The sequence below is a fragment of the Osmerus mordax genome (genome assembly GCF_038355195.1).
Source record: "Osmerus mordax isolate fOsmMor3 chromosome 28 unlocalized genomic scaffold, fOsmMor3.pri SUPER_28_unloc_7, whole genome shotgun sequence".
NCBI lineage: Eukaryota > Metazoa > Chordata > Actinopteri > Osmeriformes > Osmeridae > Osmerus > Osmerus mordax.
The window spans coordinates 30501-41734 of record NW_027120410.1 but is presented as its reverse complement, the minus strand read 5'-3'; the positions used below and the strand labels follow the sequence as shown (position 1 = coordinate 41734).

General features: G+C 46.4%; 1 protein-coding gene across 1 annotated transcript; it reads right to left on the bottom strand.

Moving 5' to 3' along the window:
• Positions 1 to 173: 173 nt before the first annotated feature.
• erap1b (endoplasmic reticulum aminopeptidase 1b) lies at positions 174 to 8804 on the bottom strand. The gene is made up of 19 exons (XM_067231898.1): positions 8691 to 8804; positions 7873 to 8422; positions 7636 to 7774; positions 7148 to 7282; positions 6782 to 6902; positions 5969 to 6123; positions 5482 to 5595; positions 5170 to 5301; positions 4827 to 4958; positions 4673 to 4753; positions 4402 to 4559; positions 4108 to 4187; positions 3848 to 4031; positions 3019 to 3175; positions 2750 to 2934; positions 1959 to 2120; positions 1715 to 1855; positions 1084 to 1165; positions 174 to 966 (listed from the first exon to the last, which is right to left on the bottom strand). The coding sequence occupies exons 2-19, from the start codon at positions 8373 to 8375 to the stop codon at positions 757 to 759; spliced, it is 2871 nt and encodes a 956-aa protein (XP_067087999.1). The 5' UTR covers positions 8376 to 8422; positions 8691 to 8804; the 3' UTR covers positions 174 to 756.
• Positions 8805 to 11234: the final 2430 nt, after the last annotated feature.

The window sequence follows — 11234 nt, the reverse complement described above, 5'->3', positions numbered from 1 at the left end:
TAAATGCTGTGTGCAAGTCTAAACTGGTTGAGCTCTTTTTTTAAATGCTGTGTGCAAGTCTAAACTGGTTGAGCTCTTTTTCTAAATGCTGTGTGCAAGTCTAAACTGGTTGAGCTCTTTTTCAAACTGGTTGCTTTCGTGTCTGTCTGGCATCTTCATGTACTATGACCACATCTCAACTAGGGCTTTATTTTCATTCATCCCAAAATGACACAAACATATTTTCAATTATGGAATGATGGGATGAAATACATTTATGACTTGCCTCTAACACCTAAAAAGGCGGATCTTGGAGTTAGTTATTCTTCATAAACTAAAGCAGAACTGCAGCCCTGTGATCTGCTTCTCTAGAGACCAGTTACCCAGGCAACTAACATCTTAGGAAATCCCCTGAGATTCTCCAGGAAGCAGGCAGGTCACTAAGGAAGGCACACACACAAAAAACACCTCACATATCACACCTAGAGCCACAAATACATCCCTGAAACACTGCAAACAGTAGTAAGCTGGATGGCAAAAGTTTAAAAAGTGGTGGAGAAGCATTGTCACTTTTTAATAATTTGATATGGATTAAACTAGTTTGACAAACCACACGTTTGTTAGTGGTGCAGAGCTCTAAACTGGAGAGGGGACTGGTAACTAACCCAGACTATCAGCTGACTCTCAGTCTGGGCTGTTTCAGAAGAGACATCTCGCAACGATTTTCAGCATTTTACCAAAGATACTCTGTCAGACCCATTTGAGTCTAAGAGCCCACTATAAGTCCACATGTCTCTGTGGTGCTGGGGTGGAGCTGGGGCTGGAGCTGGGTCCGGGGCCGGGGTTGCGTCGGTTCAGCCAGGCCTGCAGCAGAGGCAGGTGTCTGTCCATCCAGCGGATGTTCTCCTGGATTGTCTCGCTGGTCTGCTGGAAACACCTCAGACTCGCCCCCGTCTCCTCAGTCAGACCTCCCAAGAAGCTATGCACCTGAGGAGCACAAATGCACCACAACGCACACACAAGTTAAGTATAAATACTTACATTTTTGACTCAGACACAACAAATCCTTCTATTTACTAAATACAGGTCTGTCTCCAAACCTACCTCCTCCAGCTTCTCCCTGGTGGAGTACTGGTTGGTCACTCCATTCACCATTCCAGCAATAGAATGAGAGCCCAGGTCAAACCTAATGAGGAAGGTCATGAGTTAAGGGTCACATGATGAATCCTCACAACAACACAACCTGCAAAAACTGACAGCAGCAACAGAGGCTTTGGGGAGAGTGAGTCAATATGTTCATACTTCCTGACCAGGGATAGTCTAGGGGTTTATACCTCTGACCAAGGACAGTCTAGGTGTTTGTACCTCTGACCAAGGACAATCTAGGTGTTTGTACCTCTGACCAGGGACAGTCTAGTGTTTGTACTTCCTGACCAGGGACTGTCTAGGTGTTTGTACCTCTGACCAGGGACTGTCTAGGTGTTTGTACCTCTGACCAAGGACAGTCTAGTGTTTGTACCTCTGACCAGGGACAGTCTAGGTGTTTGTACCTCTGACCAAGGACAGTCTACGTGTTTGTACCTCTGACCAGGGACAGTCTAGTGTTCGTACTTCCTGACCAGGGACAGTCTAGGTGTTTGTACCTCTGACCAAGGACAGTCTAGGTGTTTGTACCTCTGACCAGGGACAGTCTAGGTGTTCGTACTTCCTGACCAGGGACAGTCTGTGTTCGTACTTCCTGATCAGCGAGAGCCAGTTGTGTCGGAGGAAGTCCCAGGCCAGTGCAAAGCCTTGGGGGTTCCTGCTGATGGAGATGACCACGTGAGGAAGGTCCTGAGTCTTCATCACCTCTCCTGAGAGACTCTGCTCCATCACCCTGGGAGAGGAGGAGCAAGGAGGAGATCTTGTCAGGTTTACAGCAAATGCTTTCAGAGTGAAACATGTAAGTTGTCTTCTGTCTCCATCGTGTATCAACTCACCACTGTAGCTTGTCCTGCAGAGGGCTGATGGTCAGGGCTGACTTGATACGGCTCTTCAGAGAGGTGTGCATAGACTGCCGGTACTTCTCAAACAGGAAGTCCCAGCCATCTGGAGTACGGGCGCCGATGGCAAACACTGCCATGCTGACGTCACTAGGGAGGCTGGGAAGGGTCCAAACAGTTTTATTGTCTGCTAACTAAGGCACAATCCCAATGTCCACCCTCACAGACTTTGAGGTGCAGGGTTTTTTCTCAGGCATTTTGAGCCCTTTATGCACCCTTTTCGTAAGTCCGCATTTTTACAGACTTTGCCTAAGGGAATTGCCCACAATTCACAGCGTTGTAACGTGAAGCACAAGGGTTACCAGGGACACCCGGTAGCGAGAGAAAGGTCCCGGCAAACCCGCTTCATAAGACAAGAAGAACGGTAAACAAACAATCATTGATGGAGCAACCAACGCTGAAGTAAACATAGTTAGAAATAAAAGTTAACATGTAACTTTAAACACAACTCACTGATGGTTAATATAGCCAGAGCTGTGTGTAGTTTGTCCTTTGATGTGCTTTCATCAGATTTGATCCAACAACATTACTATTTTGCCGATACTGCCACAAAGTGCTGTCCCATTCCTAATTACAGCATTTTGATCCCTTGCAGCCTCTTGCATTCAACCACTAACCATGTGACGTCAAGTAAGTCTGTGAGTGTTTGGGGTTCAGGGGGGATATTGGGATTGGACCTAAAACTCCAAAGTCAGTGACGAGAGGTGAGATGCTTGGTGACTTCTAACCTCATGTTGCCGTCAGACTCCCTCCAGCGGGTGAAGAGCCGTGATGCCGTAGCGACGCAAGGGGGGTGGTTCCTGACGCAGGCAAACAGCAGCAGGTAGCTCCTCAGCACGCGTTGGGAGACAGAGCCCTCGTCGCTCCATGTCTGACGATCAATCAGCTCCTGGAACAGCTCCACTATGTAGCCCTGGGAAAAAGGTATGTTGCTGCTAACACCTCTCTCTCTCTCACCCCCACACACACCGTACACAGTCTTAGACCCCATCCGTACCTTCATCTGATTCTCCAGGTCCAGCATGTTTCTCTTCTCCATCAGCTTGTAGATGGGCACTAGCTCCCCCAGACCCTGGGTGACAGGCATGATCTCCGTCTCCTTTGACAGGTAGAGCGACAACTCCAGGGCCACGTCCAGACTCACCTTCCCCACGCTGAGAGCAGGGTTAGGGTTACCATACATCCCACCTAATCCTAACTCTAACCCCACACCATTTCCAATCCTTCCCCATGCTGAGAGCAGGGTTAGGGTTACCATACATCCCACCTAATCCTAACTCTTACCCCACACTATTTCCAACCCTTCCCCATGCTGAGAGCAGGGTTAGGGTTACCATACATCCCACCTAATCCTAACTCTAACCCCACACCATTTCCAACCCTTCCCCATACTGAGAGCAGGGTTAGGGTTACCATACATCCCACCTAATCCTAACTCTTATCCCACACCATTTCCAACCCTTCCCCATGCTGAGAGCAGGGTTAGGGTTACCATACATCCCAACTAATCCTAACTCATAGACAAAATATTTGGTTTTAACCTGTATGCAAGAATATCCTTTGTAATGATCTTACATGAACCTCAGGAAACAGGCACCTCAGGTCACCTCATATGACATCAGGTCACCTCATATGACCTCAGGTCACCTCATATTACCTCAGGTCACCTCATATGACCTCTAGTCAAAACTGACAGACAAATAGCATTCCTAAACTTCATCCTTGTCCAGACAGTCAAAAAAGTATTCAACTGAAATCATCCTTCCTGTCCAGTTAAGAGACAAGCTCTCTCCAGACCCTGACTAATGGCAGTGTTTGCGACTGACCTGACGAGCTGGAAGGCGTTGTTGATGAGGCTGGCGCGGTCATTGCTGCTGAGGGCGGTGTGGTTGTGCCTGAGCAGCTGGGTGAGGGCGCTCCAGCCCCGGCCCTCGTAGTGCACCATGTAGTAACCGCTCATGTCCACGTTGAACTTCACCCAGTCCACCTCCTCTGGCAGGTACAGTACAGCTGGGGACAGGAAGCACCTTGGATTGTTTACTCAAGTCTGACCTCTGACCTCCTCCTGACCTTGTCTGAAACTCACCAGTCTTGGTCTTGAGCAGGAAGCGTTGGATGGTGCTGGAGGCGCTGGTGATGTAGGTCAGAGGGACCTGCCACAGGAAGCTATGGAGGACACGTGACCAACACTATGACCATTAACCTGCAGCATTACATAACGATAACAGCACAGAAATCCTCTCCTAAAATTACATATTGGTGGCAAAAACTAAGCATGCTTGCAAGGTCAGACAGCCAGTGTGACACATTCCCAGTATGTAACAGTACTGGACCTAACCCCTTCCTGGTATGCAGAAGGATTCTCAGTCAGGGTACGTACCCCTCTGTGAGGGAAGGATCGTCAGTCTTGAGGTAGCGCTCCTGGCTCAGTGTGACCTCACGACCCCTGACCTCCACCGTGACTAGGGGGAAGCCCTCCTGTAGGGTCCAGGTGTCCATGATGGTCTTCACATCCAGCTCGTCCTCAGAGTACCACTTCTACACACACAGTAGCCAAACAATATAGAAACCTGTGTTGAAGTACACTGACAGCACCGTATACGGGTCAAAAACCTATGTTGAAGAATCTCCTGGGAGCCACGTTCACTTACAGACGTATCAGACTGGCGCTGGGCCTGGGAGCAAAACTCTCCTTTCAGCCGGCCTTCATCCAGATCATCCCCCTGGCAGATCTGTGGAGCTCAGTTACATCAGTACAGAACCATAAGACACCACCAGAGCCAAGAGGTGAGCAAACACACTCACGTTGCTCAGGCTTTCCCACAGGTGGCTGTTGACAGTGTTCTGGAAGCTGTAGCGTCTGAGGTAGCGAACAATGCCGATCTTAAAGGCCTCAGCCGTCAGGAAGTCTCTAAGCATGTTCAGGATACAGGCGCCCTGGAAACACAGTGGCACAGATGTGGAGAAGCCCTGCATGGACAGTCTGACCTGACGGGAGGTTAGTGTTAGAAGGCCTGCATGGACAGTCTGACCTGACGGGAGGTTAGGATTAGAAGCCCTGCATGGACAGTCTGACCTGACGGGAGGTTAGGATTAGAAGCCCTGCATGGACAGTCTGACCTGACGGGAGGTGGATGGGGAGGCGGACCTTGTCGTACGACACGTCGTCAAACATCTCCTGGATCTGGGTGGGGTTCTCCACAGGAGAGGAGACAGGGTGTGAAGAGCTTAGAGAATCCACCTCCATAGCCTCAAAACACTTCCCCAAGAAGAAGTCATCCTGACAGTGGAGAGAGAGAGAGGGAGAGAGAGAGAGGGAGAGAGAGGGAGAGAGAGAGAGAGAGAGGGAGAGAGAGAGAGGGAGAGAGGGAGAGAGAGGGGGAGAATATTAAGAGACAGGCAAGTGAGGTATGTGTGCTTCATACCAGAGTTACATTCAGCCTAGTTATGGATCTCTCACCACTTGTAGCTCTGGGTTGGTGACATTGACAGACACAAACTCCATGAATTTAGCGAAGCCTTCGTTCAGCCAGAGGTCGTTCCACCACTGCATGGTCACCAGGTTACCAAACCACTGGTTAGGGCAAGTGGAGGACAGCCTCAGTTAGGACACTGGCACCATTTATATTGACTTAAACATACATGTTACATTACATTTGTCATTCATTAATTTAGCATCCAAAGCAACATAAATAGAAAATGCAACAGAACCGGTCAGCTCAGAACAGTATTTCGGTGGTCAGAGTTGCCACATCTCAGTTACCAGGCACGGTTAAAATATATATATTACCCTTTATTCAACCATGAAAGTCCTTCTGAGACCAAGGCCCTGCACTTGCAGGCATTAACATTGTGTAGTATCTAAGATGCAGGCATTAACATTGTGTAGTATCTAAGATGTGGTGGTTGAAGGGTGACATCAGGTGAGCAGACAGGACCCCTGTTACCTGGTGGGCCAGCTCATGGGCAATCACCATGGTGATGCCCAGTTTGTCGGAGGCGGAGGACTTGTTGGGGTGGAAGAGGAGGCCTGACTCTCGATAGGTGGTCAGACCCCAGTTCTCCATCGCTCCAGACTGGAAGTCTGGGATGGCCACCAGGTCTGTAGAGACAGCGTCAACAAGCTATTTTAATATCAGCATATATTTGATTTATAGTGTTGTCTTCATTGTCAAGGAAATCTCAATTTTCCTCAGTGCTACAGTTTTAACATTATTTACCAAAAACAAGTCAATGAGTGATTTCAACAGTCAAACACAAAAACCTTTATAAACCTTTTTGACAAACTATTACTGGAAAGCAAGGGACTACTATGAATACTTACATACTGGGTAGTATTGTTATACTTAAACACTAGATAGTATATACCGTACTTTCCGGACTATAAGGCGCACTTAAAAGCCTTAAGCTATGTGGATTTATTCTGGTTGTGCTTACTGACCTCGAAGCGATTTTGTGTGGTACACGGCGCTCTGTCAAAATGTTTTAGTACGACTTTGGTAAACTACAAAGCCGCACCGCTTGCACCATTACGGCTACCGTAGTCAGGAGCGTCGCAGAGTAATACATACTGTGCTTCACCATAATATGGATTTGTTTCACTTATTGCGCCTTATAGTCCGGTGCGCTTTATATATGAAAAAAGATAGAAAATAGACCATTCATTGACAGTGCGCCTTATAATCCAGTGCGCCCTATAGTGCGGAAAATACGGTAGTATAATTATACTATGCATTTTACTGGGTGCTACTTGCAGACACCTTGCTTGGGAAGAGGGTAGGGGATGTCAAAGTAGTCGTCATAGAAGTCCAGCAGCTTGACTGCAGCGTCGAGAGCAAATTTAGTCTGGTCAATCTTGTCTGGTACAGCATATACTGAAATCTAGCAGAATAATGTGAGGTTAGAAAACAACAGTATGTATGAAGTCCAGTCCTGGCCTGGTCCTTGTAATGCCCTAACCCTAATGCCCTAACCCACAGTAATGCACTTTGTTAATTTAGCAGCCACTTTTATACAAAGCAACACATGTCAAAGGCTCCAATGAGTTATCTTCTTCAGTCTATCCACTATGCACAACCTCTGATATTTGCGAAACAGGAGGGGGGTGAATGTGGGGACCTCCTCACCTTGACCCCGTGCTGGGTGGTTTTGCTGACAGACAGGAAGTCAGACACAATAAATGCCACCAGGTAGGTGCTCATTCTCACACTGGTGTCAAAGTGGTCTTCCAACAGGCCGCCTGGCAACACCACCATTTTCACCTGCGATGGAGAAGGGATGTAGATGAGAAGGGATGCAGGTGGAGATGAGAAAGAGATGAGATGGAGAGAGACAGATCAGAATGAAATCTTAAACCTTCTCGTGCTTTGTTTTCAGAGCAGCAGTTGTTACAGTGACATGTTACCATGGGTATGTTGGAGAGGGCGTTGTTACAGTGACATGTTACCATGGGCATGTTGGAGAGGGCGTTGTTACAGTGACATGTTACCATGGGCATGTTGGAGAGGGCATTGTTACAGTGACATGTTACCATGGGCATGTTGGAGAGGGCGTTGTTACAGTGACATGTTACCATGGGCATGTTGGAGAGGGCGTTGTTACAGTGACATGTTACCATGGGCATGTTGGAGAGGGCGTTGTGGCGGGGTTCTCGCCGGATGCGGATCGTGTAGTTGGCTTTGAACGCAGGTTCATCAAAACAGGGGAACGCTGCACGTGCACTGGTGGCTTCGAACTGGGTGGACGCCACAACTCTGACATGGAGGAAGAAACTTTGTTCTAATATATTCTAATGAATCATTAGTATAGTAAATTATTAAAACTACAACCATGTAGTTGTAATTGTTTTTACCTGACTTCTCCCTCACTGGTGCGGTAAGTACTTTTATAAAACCCATGGAAACTGTCAGACAAGTTGGCACCAAACTCCAGATACACCTCATAGTGCCCCCTCCTGGTCAGCACAGCGTCAGACAGCAGGGCTAGCTGCTGGAAGGCGGGATATTCCAGCACCTGAAGAGGCCTGGAACCTTCTGCTGCCAACAGCACAGCGCTAGATATCTGGAGGTCCTTGCTGTGAAGGATGATGCTGTGGGTGTCTGTGTGCACCTCCAGCTCGATGAGGACAGAGCCACTGAAATCCAGAGTGGTCAGGTTAGGGTGGATGAGGAGATGGTAATGGAGAGGAGAAACCGTTTCTGGGAGCCTCATTCTGTCCCACGGGAACGGTTGGCCGTTTGTAGCCAAAGGGGCAAAGGATGGAGACTTGATCCCGCTGTGTCCTGGCAGCTGCGCTGCTAACGTGAGCTCATCGTGTAGCAGGAGCAGGAGCACGAGGACAGGTACGATGAACATGACGCCGACACTCACTCCAGCCGGCACACCTCTCACAAAGCCTTTAACTAGAAGAGACCAAAGACGGAATACAATATCACGAATGGTTAACGACACTTCAACTGTGATATATTTACACTAGTACATTCTGCAAGTCTTTCGAATGAAATGGACCTGGACAGGTTTCGATTTCAGTTTATCAGTTCAATTCATACGATATAACGCTTTTAAAACACTGATATTAACTAATGAAGCTATTGACTCTAACACTGAACATTGGCGTGAAATAGACAAACATATTGAGCGGGCACAATGTATATTTTATAAATAGCCTACCGTCTCACTCCGGGATACGCAATCAGCAGCCAGGTGGCCCAAAAAAGATTTGATTATGAAAGTGAAAATAAACTGGACTAGGAAGAGACGTGCATGCCGGGACAGTGTCATTTTCAGCTTGCGATGCACCGTTACTTAAAACGGTGTCACTGATAACGGGCTATGACTTGATGGACGTACAAATCATCGTTGAATTAAATGAAAACATCCTAACCCATACAGGAAGTTGAACCGCTTCAGACGGCGACGACACACTAGCAGCAGAAGTCGGAGTACACACTAGAGGGCACTACTTTTCGAAAGCTTATTACATTTCGTTACATTTGGGGTGACCAATTTCACACTTAATTCAGAATGTGTTGATAAGAGAAACGTCATACAGACATTTTTTTTACAACAGAAGGCCAGTGGCTGGGGTATGTGGAAGCTTATGAATCTGATTTACTGTACATTTTTATCATCCACATTTTGGCAAAATGTTTTAGAAAAGTTGCTAGTGTGTGTGTTTATGATAGAGTTGTTTAAAATAAAGAGGATCATTTTATGTCCAGGAAAGTGTGGGAGTGTTTGTGCCAAGGGATAAAGTTCATCCCATCTGCAAAACATTAATCAGTCAACTTTACTGAGGGACTGTCCTCCTGTATGAGGCAGTCTCCCACACAACCCTGCTTGCGTGACAGTGAAGGTGACAGATCTGTATGATGTGCTGAAGTTTCCACTGACCATTTGAAACTTAGAAAGAGGCTCATCTCAAACACAAAGTCTGTCTATGTTGACGGTAAGAGTAGAGTGGGAGACTAGTCAACATGCTTATGAAGGTTCTGGTTGGGGGGCTGTGTGTGCGGCAGTGACACTGGCAGTGGGGATCCTGTTGGGGCACTTTGGCATCCAGCAGAGCGACTCTACGCCGTCTTGGGTCCAGGATCTGTCGAGGGATGTAGACAAGGACCTCATCCAGAGGTTCATCTCTGAGGTGGACAACATGGAGATCCAGGAAAACCTCAGGTAGGTCAGGGGTCAGGAGAGTCAGGTGTCAGGAAAGCCAGGGTCAGGATAGTAGTGGTCAAGTGAATTCAGATGTCATGAGTATCCTTGTCCAGAGTATTGAAAACAATTCTGTTATAAAACGTTTTAGGCTTTGAAAATATCAACCTTTGTTTCTATTTTCACTTTAAACAATTGTTAATTTTAATTCTGTTGTTGACATTACTTTTGTCTTTTATGAGAAATCTGATTTAAATCTCTATAGTGCTTGTCAGATCTGCCCATGAAATGTGCTGGCAGGTTCTATAATGTTGGAGCTGATTTATAGGAACTCTACAATAACCGGTTATAACTCATTCACCTCTGGCCGTTTGGCCTGTCAGGGAGCTGACCAAAGTTCCCCACATGGCCACAACAGAAGGGGACCGGGCCACCGTGCAGTACATGCTAAGCAGGTGGCAGGACCCAGACACTGGGCTGGACCACACTTGGACCGAGGACTATAGAGTCCACCTGTCCTTTCCAGACCCCAACAATCCCAATACAGTCACAGTGGGTGAGTCAAAGATGTTCTGCTAAATGAATCAATGTAAATGTAAATTTTGGATCCAATTCCAGCAAGAAACCAGCATTTCATTACCCATTGAAATGTTTGTGGATGTGGTTTGTTTGTTGCATAGATAAGCCACTCATATTTTCTCAAGGCTTATGTTATACATTTATTTGATAAGTCATAAAGTGAAGAATGATGTTCTTGAAGGGCAGGGAGAAATGTTCTCCATTCAGAAACAGCTGGCTGAACATGGTCATTGTACTGTATAGATAAGCCACAGAGTTTGTTTTGGGTCCAAGTCATTTTCACGAGTGGACAAACATATTTTAGTGAACTCCATGTAATTCCTGTTTGTTTTCATATTAGCAATAAGTAAATATTCCACCTTACATTTACATTAATTTAGCAGAGTATTTGATGCATATGAAAATAAAAATATGGAAATGACATATAAATGCATAATGCAAGTCAGCATGAACTCAGCCACCAGAAAAACTTGGTTGTAACATAAGGGATAATCATGTATGATGACTGAAGGGGGAGTGTTCAGGCTAGGGTTAGGGTTTCCACTGGCACGATGCATTTCACTGGTGAGCATGTTTGACAGTCTGTAGCCTAAGTCAGTTGACGTTTAGAATTATGGACATGGACTTTCAGAACATGTAAAAAATTAAATGATTACTTTAGTAACCCCATAGACATACAATACACATACTTGTACACATATCCATGTTCATACCATCTCATCGATTTTAGACACGTAAGTTGTGTTATGTTTTGATTGTAGTCTGAAACTGCAACCTGCACTAACACACTCCCTCTCTCACTTCTATAGTTGATATGACAATTCTTAACCGGTTGGTGATGCATCGAAATAAGCTATAATTATTTTATTTTTAAACTTCTCCATTGGTTTACTTGTCAACTGCTGCAAAGAAGGGGAGGAGACAATTAGCACGTGTACTGGGCGTGTTTTGGCTGTGCATGTCGGTAACATATTACCCAAT